The 18,647-nt window shown below is 44.5% G+C and overlaps 1 protein-coding gene across 1 annotated transcript; it reads left to right on the forward strand.

The window, feature by feature from the left end:
* The first annotated feature begins 9,530 nt into the window (after positions 1 to 9,530).
* On the forward strand, positions 9,531 to 16,214 carry LOC142255895 (interleukin-18-like). Its single transcript, XM_075327342.1, has 4 exons — positions 9,531 to 9,549; positions 10,200 to 10,346; positions 12,534 to 12,679; positions 16,014 to 16,214. Exons 1-4 carry the CDS (start codon positions 9,531 to 9,533, stop codon positions 16,212 to 16,214), a joined length of 513 nt encoding a protein of 170 aa, XP_075183457.1.
* Positions 16,215 to 18,647: the final 2,433 nt, after the last annotated feature.

Genomic DNA, 18,647 nt, shown 5'->3' on the forward strand with positions numbered 1-18,647 from the left:
AGTAGAGGAACATCTATACCAAGAGGGGGAGAGTATGTACTATGACAGGCCCAGGAGAGGAACATATATACTAGGAAGTGGACATTATATACCAGGAGGGGGACAGTACATACCAGGAGCGGCCCAGAAGAGGAACATATATACTTCGAAGTGGACATTATATACCAGGAACGGGACAGTACATACCAGGAGCGTCCCAGAAGAGGAGCATATATACTACGAAGTGGACATTATATACTTGGAGGGTGACAGTACATACCAGGAGCGGCCCAGAAGAGGAGCATATATACTACGAAGTGGACATTATATACTTGGAGGGTGACAGTACATACCAGGAGCGGCCCAGAAGAGGAGCATATATACTACGAAGTGGACATTATATACTAAGAGGGTGACAGTACATACCAGGAGCGGCCCAGAAGAGGAGCATATATACTACGAAGTGGACATTATATACTAGGAGGGTGACAGTACATACCAGGAGCGGCCCAGAAGAGGAGAATATATACTAGGAAGGGGACAGTTTATACCTATATACCAGGATGGGGGACATATTTACCAGGAAGGAGCACAGGATGGGGCACATTAGAACAAGGTGGGACACATTACTACATATTTGGGGGAGGCAACTGCTACGTCTTTATAGGATTTAGAACGCTAAATGTATACATACATATACATATATCTGACCAACAAGCAGGGATGGGGGAACTCAGGGCCCATCGAACTCTAGTTACCCCACTGATTATCAGCGATTGTATAAGGCGTTTTATTAAAGATTAAATCCTGGTATTTAATAAATCATAGGAAGAGATGATAAACACAATGGAGAGTTCATCTTTGTAACCCGACAGCTGTGACCCGCTGCAATCTTGCATCAGTCGCATTCTTCATTCTGACACTTCTTTCCTTAGTTAAAGGAAATTTGTCATCAGAAAGTGATCTATTATTAAAAGGGGTATTTACATCTCCAAGATCCTATCCCAATATGTAGTAGGTGTAATAATAATAATATTAGCAAATACCTCCAATTAGAAATGTAGTGTAGTTCTCCTGATATAGCCATGTCTCTTACCTCATGTGCAGGGCATTGCAGCTTGGGTATCCATGGTTATGACCACTAGCAACAAACCAACTAAATAACTGTGACTATATGCGTGGTCATAACCATGGATACCTAAGGTCCTGCAATGCCCTGCACATGAGGTAAGAAACATAGCTGATCAGGAGAATTATACTACATTTCCTATTGTGAATGGTGAATCCTGTGTTATCTACTGTATATAGAGGTGCTATCAGTCATTGTACAGGAGGAGGAGGAGGTGAGCTGTGACATCACCTATTGTGAGTGGTGGATCCTGTGTTAAATACTGTATATAGAGGTGTTATCAGTCATTGTCCAGGAGCATGAAGTGAGCTGTGATATCAAATATTGTGAATGGAGGATCTTGTGTTATATACTGTATATACAGGTGTTATCAGTCATAGTACAGGAGGAAGAGGCGGGCTGTGATATCAACTATTGTGAATGGAGGATCCTGTGTTATATACTGTATATAGAGGTGTTATCAGTCACTGTACAGGAGGAGGAGGTGAGCTGTGATATTGTCCGGCCCTTTCTCGGCCTCAGCCGAGCCGCTCGGATCCGGGCTCGTGTGTCGGTGGCTCGAGCGCCTCCGGACCGGGGGTCACGTCGCTCTGTAAGGGGGCTGGCGTGTTGAGAGGGGTTTTTGTTTAGATTAGAGTTCGTGACGCCACCCACAGGTCATGGTGAATGTAGGCACCACCGCTGCCGGTTACGGGGCACCCCGGTGGAGATGTTGGGGGCAGCTTGTGATATTAACCCCTCCGTGGGCAGGGGGTGGTAGCTCCGGGACCCGGTTGATGTGGTGCAGTGTTGGTGCTTGGCCCGCAGGCCCAGTAGTGCTCACTCTGACAAACACATAGGAGTCTCTGGTAAACCAAACGGAGAGTGGTCGGTGCCTGCAGCCGGTTTCTTCGGTCCCCAAACGGTTGATGGTGTCCGTCTTTCTCCTGCACCCCTCTGTAGAAAATGGACAGCCGCGCTTCAGCGACGGGAGTCCCGCTCCCCGACGTGTACGTCGAGAGAGCCCGTTGCCCGCAGGAGCTGGCCCGTTGGATCCCTTGGCCCTTGATGGTGGCCGTTATCCGGAATCTGTGGGCTGTTGCCTTCTTTCGGGACTTTGGGTGGGAAAGGACCTAAAGTCCAGACCTCAATCCATTAATTAACGGGGTCCGGTAGATTCGGGACCGCGTTTCAGGGTCTGAGAACCCCCACTGGTGCTCCGGTTTCCAGCTGGTTCCCTGGTTCGGTACCGACGGGCCACTATCCTGTCCCGGCTACCTACGGTTCCACCAGGACTGTCTTCCCGGCTCCTGCACACGGCCACCACCGTCTGCCTCCTAGCCAAAGTGCCCGGGCTTCTACCCAGGGCACAGACAGATTTTACTCCTCCACACACTACTCGACTCCTTTCACTTCCTCCTCCTAAACTGATCTGCTTGGGTTTTCCTGTCTCTGGGCCTGTGAACTCCTCGGAGGGCGTGGCCAACCGCCTGGCTCCGCCTCCCTGGTGTGAACATCAAACCCAGAGGGAGGTGACTAGGGTTTTAATGGGTTGGCTGATGTCACCTTATTTGGGAATGGGTGTAGTGCAAGGGCCTAACTGTGACTACCTGGCTAGTCCAGGGCGTCACAATATCACCTATTGTGAGTAGTGGATCCTGTGTTATATACTGTATATAGAGTTGTTATGAGTCATTGTAAAGGAGGATGAGGTGAGCTGTGATATCAAAAATTGTGAATGGAGGATCCTCTGTTATCTACTGTATATAGAGGTGTTATCAGTCATTGTACAGGAGGAGGAGGTGGGTTGTGATATCACCTATTGTGAGTGGTGGATCCTGTGTTATATACTGTATATAGAGTTGTTATGAGTCATTGTACAGGAGGAGGAGGTGAGCTGTGATATCAAATATTGTGAATGGAGGATCCTGTGTTATCTACTGTATATAGAGGTGTTATCAGTCATTGTACAGGAGGAGGAGGTGAGCTGTGACACCACCTATTGTGAATGGAGGATCCTGTGTTATCTACTGTATATAGAGGTGTTATCAATCATTGTACAGGAGGAGGAGGAGGTGGGTTGTGATATCAACTATTGTGAATGGTGGATCCTGTGTTGTATATGCAGCATTTTTATTGTTTTTCTCTTCTCTTCAGCCATCTAGTTCCCTTAAAATGAAGAATATTAGGTCAGTAGTGACCACAATGAGGCGAGTTCATGAATAGTATTAAGCTTTCTTGGTTATGGACTCTTTTGGCTTGAATGATTTTTTTTTCTGCTTTACTCCAGTCACAGCCCATCCAAAGCTCATCTCCTTTACAGCAACTCCCAGACACAGGTCACAATTTCCAATCTGTGTTTTTAGGAAGAGTACTCCGTAGTAGCCAACGTTTTTGCGCCTAGTCAGCAAATATAAGTCACCTCACCCACTAGTATTGCGCTGCCGGGTCGTGTATCCTAGAGAACAAAATAGAGACAAGCTTTGATGTAGTAGCAGATAGCTAAGAAGCATATTGCATAATTTGGAAAACCCCATTATTCATAGTAAATATTAGATACAAATAATGAAGGAATCGCTCCTTTTACAAATTTGGCAGAGTCCATTATAATAATAGGTCATACGGTAGCTTTTTATAACTTTTCTGGGAGCATTATATAAAGAGGATCAACATCAGGTGCCTCCATTCATTCAGATCTGCAATATTGGAGACTACGGTAAGGGAAGCTTTACATATACACAGCTATGGACAATGCATTGTTAGGCTCTGTTCACATTAGTTTCTTTCATGTGCATTTTTCTGTTCAGTAGTAGGACCAGAACAACAAAAATTCCATCAAAAAGTTTCCATCATGGAGTCAAAATTGTATCAGTTTCTATAGCGTAATCTACCAAGCCATTTTTACTGATATACCGTATATATCTATATATATATTTAATTTTTATTTATATATATATATATATATATATATATACATATATATGTGTGTATGTGCGTGTGTGTATATATATGTATGTATATGTATTATATATAATACATATCTTTATCTATCTATCTATCTATTATCTACTTATTTAATTATTCATTTTTCCCAAATAATTTTATTATTTTTTACCAAAGTAATAATATATCTATATCTATATTATTTTTTTTTATTTATTTACTTATTTATTTTTCCTAAATACTTTATTATTTCTTTCCAAATATATATATATATATATTTACTTTGGTAAAAAAATAAAGTATTTGGAAAATTAAATAAGTAAATAAATAAAAAAATAATTTTATATATATATATATATATATATATATATATATATATATATACATATATATATATATATATATATATATATATATATAAAATATATATATATATATATATATATATATATTTATATATACAGTAAAAAAAAATTTTTCTTTTTTTCTTTTCTTATTTATTTATTTATTTTTCCCCAAACAATTTTATTATTATTTTTTTCCAAAGTAATAAGTAAACATTAACAACATCTTTTTTTTTTGTTAATTATTTTTTTTTTGCTAATTTATATTTTGCTTTATCTGAAGTTTTATACAGGACTATGAGTTAATATATTCTTTATACCTCCCAGAAAGTTGTCACAATGTGTCACATTGTAAAGTTTTTATTTATACTAATTTTGTACCATTTTCATTCATTCAGAGTCTAAGTGGTTCTAAGATATAGTTAACCCCTTAATGGATATGAGTCCTGTTAGTGTGTCTTAACTTAAAGAGGACCAACCAGCAGGATTTTGCTACATGAGGTAGAGGCAGTGCCATACTGGCACTAGGACGCTGAATCCAGGCATAGCTGTTATAGAAAGATCGGATGTTTGGTTGCAGAAATATCTGTAATGAAAGTTGCAGAAATGCCCTTCACTTTGATTGGCATGTGCAGTGGTGCCATCCTTAGTGGGTCAGGTCCTCTCTGAATATTCCTCCTCCTGCATCCTCCTGGCTTGCCCCCTTTTCTTTATTTAAATATTGCGCCGTGCAGCCATTGTTGTTGTTGGTAGCGCATGTGCACTGCCACAGTAATTATGTCTTCATTGAAATTGCACCGGTCTCTGCGCATGCGCGTAACGCGATCTCCAGTGTCATATTATTGAAGACACTGTGGAGAAGACTAGTAGTGCCAGGGGCGTGTGGACAGATCTTTATTTTCTTTTTACATTTGCGCATGCGCCTCTGCACATTGCTACAGTAATTATGTCTTCATTTAAATGGCACCGGAGTCTGCGCATGAGCGTACCGCGGTCTCCGACACCATGCTATTGAAGACACTGTGGAAACGAATATGCGTGTCATCGGAGCGTGCAGAGATTTATTTATTTTTTTACATCTACGCATGTGCCGATTCTTCTCATGGTCTTCACCGCAGTGTCTTTAATAAAATGGAGTCAGAGATCGCGATACGCGCATGAAAGGACTCCGATGCCATTTTAATGAAGATATATTTACTGTGGTAATGCGCATGCGCCGCAAACAACAGCAATGGTGGCATGGTGGGATGTTCAAATAAAGAAAAGGGGGCAAGCCAGGAGGAGGAATAAACGTAGAGGACCCGACCCACAAAGGCCCGCACCACTGCACACGTCAATCAAAGTGCAAATTTGATTAAAGATACTTCAGCAATAAAGAATCCGATCTTTCAACATTAGGTATGCCTGGATTCAGCATCAAGTGGCATCGGCGCATGCGCTGATTTATTTTTTATTTTTTTGTTTAATCTGCTCTTGTGCTACTTGCTGTTCATGGTTGTCTCCACAGTGTCTTCAATAAAATGGTGCCGGTGATCAAGGTACACGCATGCGCTGACTCTGACACCATTTTATTGAAGACAACATCATACTACCAATGCGCATGCGCCACCAACATCAGCAATGGTGGTGCAGCGCAAAATTTAAATAAAGAAAAGTGGGAAATGCAGAAGGAGGAAAATACACAGAGGACCTGACCCACAAAGGCCGAACCCGCTGCACACGCCAATCAAAGAATGCACCAATTTTTGGACCTTTGAGAACCTTTTTTTCTGCAATCAATGATCCAATCGCTAAACTGAAGGAATGATTCTAATCATCATCCTAGCGCCAGTATGGCTCTGCCTGTACTGCATATGGGAAAATCCTGCAGGTTGGTTTCCTTAATATAACATTTAGCAATTGGGTTTTATTACCTTTATTAATAAAAGTAGAAAAAAAATACTCAAAAGACGAAACAGATGAATAGTGGGGTTTTTTAGCAATTTTTGACCTGATCCCAAAAAAACCCTCTTATAAAACCGTCTGTGTGTACATAACCTTACGGTTTGTTTATACCAAAAATGCAACTGTTTTGCCGAAAAAAATGCAGAAAATATACAGCTTTAATCTACTTTACATCTTCAGTCATAGAGAGAGGTAGTGAGGGCGGCTTTCTTCACGCAAGGAGCAAGTAATCATAACTATATTGTTTTTGTTAGATTTTTGTGACGATGGATAGAAGGCGGCCGGCTCAAGGTAAGAGACAGTTCCTACAAGACGTAATGTTGTGTGCCCTCAACGTGCAAGTTTGATACTGTTTTTAATATATTTTTTATTTCATCAGATTTTGTAAAGATGTACAGCAAAATAATAATGCAGCACCGTGTTACTTTACTGCTAATCTGTGCTGCCTGTGGGGTGCAAATTTAGAATGAATCAGTCTCCTTCCCCCTCTGGCAGCTATCACTAGGCTGAGGCTATGATCTATCATTCAACAAGTAGGACAGAAAGCTTTTTCTAGTGATTGTCCTGCAGTGCACAGAGGATCACTATGCAGCCGCTTAGCTCTGTGATGTGGTGTGCAAATTTAGGATGAATCGGTCTCCTTCCCCCTCTGGCAGCTATCACTAGGCTGAGGCTATGATCTATCATTCAACAAGTAGGACAGAAAGCTTTTTCTAGTGATTGTCCTGCAGTGCACAGAGGATCACTATGCAGCCGCTTAGCTCTGTGATGTGGTGTGCAAATTTAGGATGAATTGGTCTCCTTCCCCCTCTGGCAGCTAGCACTAGGCTGAGGCTATGCTCTATTATTCAACAAGTAGGACAGAAAGCTAATTCTAGCTATTGTCCTGCAATGCACAGAGAATCACTACGCAGCCGCTTGTCTCTGTGCTGTGTGATGCAAATTTAGGATGAATCAGTCTCCTTCCCCCTCTGGCAGCAATCACTAAAGTCCTACTTTCCCCACTGACAGTATCTTCTGAGCTATAATCACCATACTCCTGCAGAAGCTACGGGTGCACAGAAGATCACTACACAGCAGCTTGGCTATGGGGAGAGTGACTGAGCATGTGTGACCACCAGTGGTGAACTCACTATGAACCTTCATACATTGGTATGAAGGTTCATGGTATACAGGCGCTTGACCCATTCCTCTGACTTCTCTGTACAGTTTTAAAGGGGTATTACCATCTCCAATATCCTATCCCAATATGTAGTAGGTGTAATAATAAAATTAGCAAATACCTCCAATTAGAAATGTAGTATAGTTCTCCTGATTAGCTATGTCGCTTACCTCATGTGCAGGGCATTGCAGGACCTTAGGTATCCATGGTTACAACCACGCATATAGTGACAGTTAAGGCCCTGTCACACGCAACGACGGATCTAACGATATATCGCCGGGGTCACGGATTCCGTGACGCACATCCGGCATCGTTAGCGACGTCGTTGTGTGTGAAACTAACGAGCGACCGGTAACGATGGAAAATACTCACCAAATCGTCCATCGTTGACACGTCGTTCCTTTTTAAAATATCGTTGATTGTTGAGGACGCAGGTTGTTCGTCGTTCTCGAGGCAGCACACATCACTACGTGTGACACCTCGGGAACGATGAACACAGCTTACCTGCGTCTCGCCGGCAATGCGGAAGGAAGCAGGTGGGCGGGATGTTACGTCCCGCTCATCTCCACCCCTCCGCTTCTATTGGCCGTCCGCTTAGTGACGCCGCTGTGATGCCGCACGTCCCTCCCTCTTCACGAAGAGGATGTTCACCGCGCACAGCGCGGTCGTTAGGGAGGTAAGTCCGTGTGACGGGGGTTGACAATTTTGTGCGCTACGGGCAACTAATTGCCCGTGACGCACAAACGACGGGGGCGGGTACGATCGCTAATGCGATCGCACGATATATCGTCGCATGTGACGCCGCCATTATTTAGTTGCTAGTTGTAACCACGCATACAGTGACAGTTATTTAGTTGCTAGTGGTCGTACCCATGGATACCTGAAGTCCTGCAATGCCCTGCACATGAGGTAACAGACATATTGAGTCAGGAGAACTAAACTACATTTCTAATTGGTGGTATTTGCTAATATTATTATTATTACACCTACTACATATTGGGATAGGATCTTGGAGATGGGAATAACCCTTTAAGTTTTAGGCAATATAGTAATTTGTGTATTTTTTTTTTTTTCAGACCATGTTCTATGGGAACAGCCAATGTGTTATGGTAACAATTCAATTACATTTTTTTCTTTCTAGTTCCATGTTAAAATAAATATAAAATAAATATTACAACTGTCCATATATGCAAACTATAATATTACTATATAATAATATTATATATGTATATATATATATATATATACTGTATATATATAATATTCTAATATTTAAGGGGTTGTCCCGTTTCCCCATTTTTTATGCCAAGCATTCTAAATGACCGTCCAAGTACCCTAAGACTGTGTGATCCTAAGGTGACCTGAGGGTCACCTAGGGGGCCTTGTGATTTCCCTAAGCTCAGGGATACTCCTAATGGTGGAGAGGTCTGAGTCTCCTTCCTGGCCCTGCTCCTGACCAATCCTGATTCCCCCTTTTGTCAGGGAGGGGCATGACAGGAGACAGACAAGGGAAAAACCAATACTCTGTCACACAGCACACACACACAAAGGTAAAGACAATAAGAGATTCAGGAGGAAAACAAGAGCAGGAAGGAAGCTACAAAACAACAAGGGTAAACTCCAAAACTGCACCAAGCTATAGGTACAATTTAGGTATAACTTTCCAGAGCATCTGGGACACCACATCTCACAGACCAAGATAGGAAAAAAATGCAGGAAGGAAGCTACAAAACAATAGGGGTAAACTCCGCAATTGCACCAAGCAAAGAGCACAACTTTCATTTCACCAGACCAGCATAGAATAAACTATAGATGGCATAGGTATAAGGATTCCACCGGCATAAATAGGAGGAAAGCAGATGTGATAGGTCTTCCCACAACATGTGATCAAAGGAGCAGGCAGACCAGAAGAAATTAACTCTTGGTAGCCTGCCTATGAATCAGCACACAGCTAGTTGACACCCAAGTCTGCCTGTGTTGACCCCAGACACCAGAGAAACCATAGGGCGGAGTGTCAGAATCTGCAATCTGAACAGAGCCTGACGACGCCATGACAGTTGGCGAAGTTTGTACAAAACTTTGTGTGACATTGGCTCCTGGACCTTATACTAGATTCCCACATCTTGTTTTCTACAGATCACTTTTCAGTGGTCTCATTATCATTACAGACAGGAGTACAATGAAAGCTCAGGGTGGCGTTTGTTGGGGACGTCACTCTGCTTCCTATTAACGATGGGTCTCATAGGAAATATGTTGCACTGCTTCATCCCTTCTCCATTGATGTATTTGATACTCACTTGTACTGGGGTGTGAATATTTTTGATTGTGCCTCCTGTGCTCTGACTTTATCTCTGTATGGGGGTACAGTTTGTGTTTGAGTAGAGCGGCAAGTTGGTAGAGACAAAAATAAGAGTGAGACAATAGAACAGGATCTTTCCATGCCTGATGAAACTGTCAAAGAAGGCTCACCTAGCTTTGCACTGATGAGGGGCAATAATCCCCAAATGAGCTGACTAAAAATCAAGGTCTTTTCCTTTTGGAGAAGATTCTGGTTTGCATTTATATCCTAAGGTATGAGACTTATCACACTGAAAGGTGTAGTCTAATAGGCTCTAATTTGACATACAGAATGTCTTCATGTGTACCGGTTTTCAGTATGCAATGTGAACATATCCTGAGTGGGCTATTAGTTTCTAGTTATTTTTTTCTGTAATTACAGATGTACTAAACGCCTTCAAAGTGAGGGGCGAAATTCGGAGGTTTATTAAAAATGAGCTAAATGAGCTGTTGCTTGTCAAACCAGAAGAATCCATGGCTATTTTTGAACCAGCTGGCAAAACTAAAGGTACACAAGAGGTGAACATCGGTATTATTAAAGGGGGTGTCATGTACGTAGATACTGACAGGTGGGAATCTGGTACCCCATCAGCCTTTTGCATGTTCTGTGTTGCGATCTTGCTATTAATCAGGTAAAATTGCATGTGATGTTTTGTTTGGCAGCCACTGATTCCCCCCATGGACCTTAAAGGGAATCTGCCAGTAGGATCAACAATTCTAAACCGTCTCCATGTGCATGTAGGTCATAGGAAAAAGAATAGAATTATACCTTGATATCTGTGATGGTTAACAGCCATCCATCCAGGAATATAGCCAGCAATGAATGGATGTGCATGGTGAGTATAAATAGCCCCTCCCTAGATGTGACAGGGCAAACCAAACGAGAAAGTGAAAACACCTGAGTAGAAATAAAAAGAAAAGCAAAGGCTGTGGTCCAACAGAGAGAGTAACAGACCACACAACCAGAGGCCACCGTATGAATGAGTATAAATAGCCCCTCCCAAGATGTGACAGGGCAAACCAAACGAGAAAGTGAAAACAACCAAGTAGAAATATAAAGAAAAGCAAAAACTGTGGTCCAACAGAGAGGGAAACCGACCACACAACCAGAGGTCACCGTATGAGTGAGTATAAATAGCGCCTCCCAATATGTGACAGGGCAAACCAAACGAGAAAGTGAAAACACCTGAGTAGAAATAAAAAGAAAAGCAAAGGCTGTGGTCCTACAGAGAGGGAAACCGACCACACAACCAGAGGTCACTGTATCAAGCCCTGGATTTGAGCCATGACAGATACCTTGATATCTGCAATAGGATGGTTTATTCCATAGAACTCCACACTATTCCTAATATATAAATGAGCTTTTAAGATCTATGAACCGGACATATATCTCCCAGAGAATCTTCCTCCAAAATATCATCTTAAATGAAAGGGGGTGTTACCAGTGTGAGACATTTAGATCATGAGAGCAGACTGTTAGTCATTACATGTCTCATACTGGTAATAAACCTTTCATCTACAATAGGCTCTGGAGGCAGATTCTCAGAGAGATCTACAGTATATCTGGCCTATAGATCTTAACAGCTCATTTACATAATATGAAAAATGTGAAATTCTATGGAATAAAACACCCTATTGCAGATATCAAGGTATCTGCCATGGCTCAACTCCAAGGCTTGATACGGTGACCTCTAGTTGTGTGGCCGGTTTCCCTCTCTGTTGGACCACAGCCTTTGCTTTTCTTTTAATTTCTACTAGGGTGTTTTCACTTACTCACTTGGTTTGCCCTGTCACATCTTGTGAGGGGCTATTTATACTCACCATGCGCAGCCGTTCATTGCTGGCTATTTTCCTGGATGAATGGCTGTTTGGAGTCCCAGCTTTTCAGTAAGGGTGCCCTCACACGAGCGTATAACTTGCATGAGTATCGGAAGACATCACTCAGTGTGGCCGCACACTCTCCAGACAGGAGCATGTCAGCTGCATAGAAATACGTGCAGCTGACCCGCTCCTGTCAGCAGAGAAGCCAGCCGCACCAGGGATATGCGTTGCGATTCTCATGCGAGTTATACGCTCGTGTGAGGGCACCCTTACTGAAAAGCTGGGACTCCAAACAGCCATTCATCCTGAAAAATAGCCAGCAATGAATGGATGTGCATGGTGAACATAAATAGCCCCTCCCAAGATGTGACATGGCAAACCAAACGAGTAAGTAAAAACACCCTATTAAAAATAAAAGTAAAGGCTATAGTCCAACCTAAAGGATATTCTTGGTTTGTTTGTGAGTTTCCCTTCCCAGAATTCTTCCTTTCAGCAATGTTTAGGATTTGGGGGTCTTCACATATTCCATAAGTCTTTTCCTCTATTTTCCCTGTACGACTGTGTGAACTCCTTCTTACCCCTGCATCTCCCCCTCAGCTAGTGTGCACTTACTTTATGGTTATTGTTGTTTTTGTGTTACACATGGTTTATAGCTCAGGGTGCAGTTAAGGACTCCCTGTGGTGCCATTGCATAATCTTAGGGTGCCAACCTCCGCGGTCAGACAGGGATAAGTCAGGGTCAGATTTAGGGCTTCTTCTAGTCTGAATAGTGACCTGTAGATTGCAGGGTGCACACCTCTCCTGGTTTGTCCATCCCCGTGTGAGTGCTAGGGCTCAGTCATAACAGTATCATTTTATTAATCTCTATATTACCTACATCATGTTTCTGTTTCAGTGGAACAAGACAGATTTTACATTCACAAGTGTAGAAAAGACAGTGGAATTATATATGGATTGCCGGTAATCATCAGCTGCAAAATTGGAAATATAAATTACATCTTGGAAGCAAGTAACACGGAAATCAATACAGTCAATGTTACGGTAAGACCTGAACGCACGTATTCCATTATTCTAATATCCTAAAATCTCTAGAACTTTCTGTCCCATTCTACATGGGAAGACCATTCCCAATTAGTGCTAAAAGTGGGAAGGGTTTGGTTTAAAAAAATTTGCAAAAAGTTTGGAACTTTGGACTGCGCTGATGTCGCACGGAGTTTTGCACAAACTTCGCCGACTGTCATGGCTCCGTTGGGCGCTGTTCAGATTGCAGATTCTGACATTACACGTGATGGTTTGTCTGGTATCTCGGGCATCGATCTGCTGTCGGCTGATTCATAGGTGGTCTAACAAGCGTAAGGGGCACTTTAAACGCAGCGATATCGATATCGCTAGTGAGCGTACCCGCCCCCGTCGGTTGTGCGTCACGGGCAAATCGCTGCCCGTGGTGCACAACATCGCTTACACCCGTCACGCGGACTTACCTGCCTAGCGACGTCGCTGTGGCCGGCGAACCGCCTCCTTTCTAAGGGGGGCGGTTCGTTCGGCGTCACAGCGGCGTCACTAAGCGGCCGCCCAATAGAAGCGGAGGGGCGGAGATGAGCGGGCCGAACATCCCGCGCCCACCTCCTTCCTTCCTTCCGCATTACCGGCGGCCGCAGGTAAGGAGATGTTCCTCGTTCCCGCGGTGTCACACATAGCGATGTGTGCTGCTGCAGGAACGACGAACAACATCGTACCTGCAGCAGCAACGATAATCGGGATAGGAACGACTGGACAACGATTAGGTAAGTAATTTTGATCGTTAACCGGTCGTTCCTGCGTTTCACACGCAATGATTTCGCTAACGAGGCCGGATGTGCGTCACGAATTCCGTGACCACAGCGACATCTCGTTAGCGATGTCGTTGCGTGTAAAGCCTGCTTTAATCTCTGGTGGTTTGCTTGCTCCTTTAATCACATGTTGTGGGGAGGCCAATCACATAAGCCCCCCTCCTATTTATGCTAGTTGAAACCTTCCACTCATGCCAGCTATAATTTATTCTACAGGGTGGGCCATAAGTATGGATACACCCTGATAAAAAAGTGAAGTTGAATTCAAAATGGCGGCTTTGCAGATGGCCGCCATGGGTGTCACCCGGCCTCAAATGTTTTGCCCTCCCATGTACTAACATGCCACAAATGGTAAGGTGATATCAACAACCACTTCCATTTTATCAGAGTGTATCCATACTTATGGCCCAGCCTGTATATTGGTCTGGTGAAAGTTGTGCTCTTTGCTTGGTGCGGTTGCGGGGTGTACCCGTTGTTTTGTAGCTTCCTTCCAGATCTTGTTTTTCCTCCTGAACCTCTTTTTGTCTTTACCTTTGTGTGCGTGCTGTGTGACAGGATTTTGGTTTGCCCTTGTTTGTCTTTGTGGGTTTCATCACATTCCTGTCCCATCTCTCCCAAGGGGAAGGGGGAATCAGATTAGGATTGGTCAGGAGTAGGGCCAGGAAGGAGACTTGGGCCTCTACACCATCAGGTGTATCACTGAGCCTATGCATAGCATAGAGCCCTCTAGGTTTCCCCAGCTTTGGAGCCCCGGTTCCCTGCTAACCTATAGTCATTGTGACAACTCATTTATGTGGCAAATGTAACTTCTGCATTTGGAGAAAGACAAAAGAACAAGTCAGGACCCGGGGTATGAAGTGTCTGCAGGTAATTTCTGCTTTGCTGATCCTCTTGCTTTAGTGGCTTTTTCCAGTATGGCAGATATGCTATAATCAATTTTGCAATTTTGATCAGAATCCTACTTCACTTAAAGGGAACCTGTCAGCGGGATTTTAGACCCCAAAAGTAACGTCATCATACGATTACTTCCATACCTTACATTACAAATCCGTGTCTACATTGTTTTATAATCCATAGGTACATTCTTGAGCAAATGAGTTTGCAAGTGCAGGGCTTGGTTTTTGATCTGCACTTATAACTCTCCGGACATCTGTTTGCTCCTGCCAATCATTGACAGATCACTCTTTTCTGTTTCCTGCTCTCCCAGCCAACATTTTTTGCAGCCGTTGTCATTATAGGGTGGTGTAGTAATGCTCTAATGACGTTGGAAGAGCTGGAATATCCATCTGCGCATGCGCCACCGCTGGGAAATTATGGTGCATGCGCAAGATTTCAGGTGGGGTAGCAGGTCACAAAGTAATTGATCATAGTCACAGGGGCGGTACATGTGTAATCCAACATTTTTTGCAGCCGTTGTCACCGTAGGCTAGTTTAGTAGTGCTCTGATGAAGTTGCAAGAGCTGGAATATCCATCTGCACATGCGCCACCGCTGGGAAATTATGGTGCCAGCACAAGATCTCAGGCAGGGAAGCAGGTCACAAAGTCATTGATCATAGTCCTAGGGGCGGTGCATGTGCAATCCAACATTTTTTGCAGCCGTTGTCATTATAGGGTGGTGTAGTAATGCTCTGATGACGCTGCAAGAGCTGGAATATCCATCTGCGCATGCGCCGCCGCTGGGAAATTATGGTGCATGCGCAAGATTTCACGTGGGGTAGCAGGTCACAAAGTTATTGATCATAGTCCCAGGGGCTGCGCATGTGTAATCCAACATTTTTTGCAGCCGTTGTCACTATAGGGTGGTGTAGTAATGCTCTAATGACGTTGCAAGAGCTGGAATATCCATCTGCGCATGCGCCGCCGCTGGGAAATTATGGTGCATGCGCGTGGGGTAGCAGGTCACAAAGTAATTGATCATAGTCACAGGGGCGGTGCATGTGTAATCCAACATTTTTTGCAGCCGTTGTCACTGTAGGCTGGTTTAGTAGTGCTCTGATGACGTTGCAAGAGCTGGAATATCCATCTGAACATGCGCCACCGCTGGGAAATTATGGTGCCAGCACAAGATCTCAGGCAGGGAAGCAGGTCACAAAGTCTTTGATCATAGTTCCCAGGGGCGGTGCATGTGCAAGATGTTACTGCGCATGTGCAAGATGTTACTGCGCATGCACAAGATGTTACTGTGCATGCGCAAGATGTCACTGCGCATGCGCTGCCCATGGAGTGACAGCTCCTGTGCTGGAGAAGCTGGGGAGCTGCAATGACAGACCAATCCCCTGCATGGTCAACCGTGGATTAAAAGACAACGCAGGCACGGGTTTGTAATATAAAGGTATGAAAGTAATCACCATGACCATTACTATACTGTTATGGCGTTACTTTGGGGACTAAAAACCTGCTGACAGGTTCCCTTTAAGTCACAAATTGATGAAATTAATGTGCTCAATCATCCAGACCTGTGTTATATTAGAAATTCTGCCACTTTCTGTATTTATGATGATTACCACAAAACAGATTTAGTAATAAATCACGTTTTAAATCGCAGGAGTGTCAATTGCCGCAACAAATCCCATCAGACGCCAGCGGATTGGTTTTCTACATGCAGGATTTTTCGGAGGGACAGCAAAGTCATTGTTTCGAGTCATCATTAAAGAAAGGGTTTTATCTGGCATGGAACAAAGAAAAGAAGCTGATTCTTAAGCACCGAGTTCCTTCTGATGAAACCATGAGCTTTTGGCTTGTTTAAAATAAAAACAACCCAAAAAACGGAAATCAAAAATAGACGAAGCAAAAAAAGTGAAAAATGTACCTGATAACCAAATCAAATCCGCCTCTGAAAAATAAATGTACCCCCTCCGGTGCCGGACATGATCGTAACCCATTGCCGCCTCCATCCATCATGACAAAGAACGGCAATGATCGGACCAGGCTTCACGGGATGCAGCTGATCTTTAGAGAACTTACACCGGCCGCTCCGCCTCCGGGCCGGACTGATGTCCCGCGGGCCGGGTACGTCATCTCAAGCCACGTTTAAAATGCAAAGTTCTCCTGAAGTTGCAGCCAGTTATTAAATGAAGGGGCATGCGTCGCTGAATATACAAAGATAGCCAAGCGTCTCACTGCACTCGGCTATCGAGGTATCTAGATAAAGGCAATGGACTTGAATGGAGCGGCAAGGCTGTGGACACATGGAAATCTCCTGTTAAAGGGGCTGCCTCATGTTATTAAATGGTTAATATTGCAAAGTGTTTGTGCAAACTAGCAACGGTGCAATTTACCTCTCATTAAAAAATATTAGAGAGAGAACAGAGAGAGTATACGGCTGATTGGGAACGTCATCTTCGTAGGAAAATCAGCTCGTTTGTGAGTAGAACCTGTCCCATGTAAATGTTTAGTTATTGCTTCCTTCTGGGAAAAGATTGGGTGCAGCTTTCCTGTATTGAACATTCACTAACTTCTCCAAAGACTCGCTGCCATCTAGTGGTCCAATTGCCATACTACATTCACCAACCATGTCTGTATGGAAGTTGTGCACTAGAACTAAGAGGCCAATGTCGACCCCTGGTAACAGCCCGGAGCATTATCCTCCTCCACCAAACTGTACAGCGGGCACAATGCAGTCAGGAGGTAACGTTCTCCATCACCAAACCCAGACTCCTCCATCAAACGCAGATAAAGCAGTGCGATCCATCACTGCAGAGAACACGTCTCCTCCAGAGTCCAGTGATGGAGGCTTTACACTATTCCCTCTGATGTGCGTCACTGGGCTTGGTCATGTCTGGCTCAGCATTGTGCCTGGTGATGTATGGCTCGGCATTGTGCTTGGTGATGTACGGGCTCGGCATTGTGCTTGGTGATGTATGGCTCAGCATTGTGCTTGGTGATGTATGGCTCAGCATTGTGCTTGGTGATGTGCGGCTCAGCATTGTGCTTGGTGATGTACGGCTCGGTATTGTGCTTGGTGATGTACGGCTCAGCATTGTGCTTGGTGATGTACGGCTCAGCATTGTGCTTGGTGATGTACGGCTCGGCATTGTGCTTGGTGATGTATGGTTTGGCATTGTGCTTGGTGATGTATGGCTCGGTATTGTGCTTGGTGATGTACGGCTTGGCATTGTGCTTGGTGATGTATGGTTTGGCATTGTGCTTGGTGATGTACAGCTTGGCATTGTGCTTGGTGATGTACGGCTCGGTATTGTGCTTGGTGATGTATGGCTCAGCATTGTGCTTGGTGATGTACGGCTCGGTATTGTGCTTGGTGATGTACAGCTTGGCATTGTGCTTGGTGATGTACGGCTCGGCATTGTGCTTGGTGGTGTACGGCTCGGCATTGTGCTTGGTGATGTACGGATGCAGCTACTTGACCAATAAGCACCCAGTGGGTGCAGTGTTTGTGCTGATGTTACCAGAGGAGGTCTGGTCTCTGCAGTTATGGGGTCATCAGAGCGGTGGTGGCTTTTCTGTCCTCTGCTTCTCAGCACTCGGCTCCTTGCTCTGTTACGTTATGGGGTCTCCACTTTGTGGCTGAGTTGCTGCGGTCTCTTCCACTTCTCAATAATATCTCTCACAGAAGGAAGAAATGCCAAGAACGGACTTGTTACCCCGGTGGCTCTTATTACAGGATGCGCTGGCATCAGTGAGCTCTGCAGCACCGGCCGATCTGGCACAGGGTAGTAAAGGCAGATGAAATGGGGGGAGCCAGAGATTATATCCTGGAGTCAAGGGACTGGGGGTTATGCACCAGGGGCGAGAGGCCAGATGTTATTCACTAGGGTGATGGGTCGGATATTATTCACTAAGGGTGAGGGCCCATATGTTATACACCAGGGGGCAGATCTTATATACTGTGGCAAGGGGCCAGATGTTATTCAGTAGGGTGAGGAGCCAGATGTTATACACTGGTGACAATAGGGCCAGATGGTAACCACTGGGTGAGTGGGGCCGGGGGTTATACACTGGGGCCGAGGGGCCAGATGTTACACACCGGGAGTGATTGGGCCGGGTGTTGCACGCCGGGAGTGATTGGGCCGGGTGTTGCACGCCGGGAGTGATTGGGCCGGGTGTTGCACGCCGGGAGTGATTGGGCCGGGTGTTGCACGCCGGGAGTGATTGGGCCGGGTGTTGCACGCCGGGAGTGATTGGGCCGGGTGTTGCACGCCGGGAGTGATTGGGCCGGGTG

Source organism: Anomaloglossus baeobatrachus, chromosome 11 (assembly GCF_048569485.1).
Source record: "Anomaloglossus baeobatrachus isolate aAnoBae1 chromosome 11, aAnoBae1.hap1, whole genome shotgun sequence".
Taxonomy (NCBI): Eukaryota; Metazoa; Chordata; class Amphibia; order Anura; family Aromobatidae; genus Anomaloglossus; species Anomaloglossus baeobatrachus.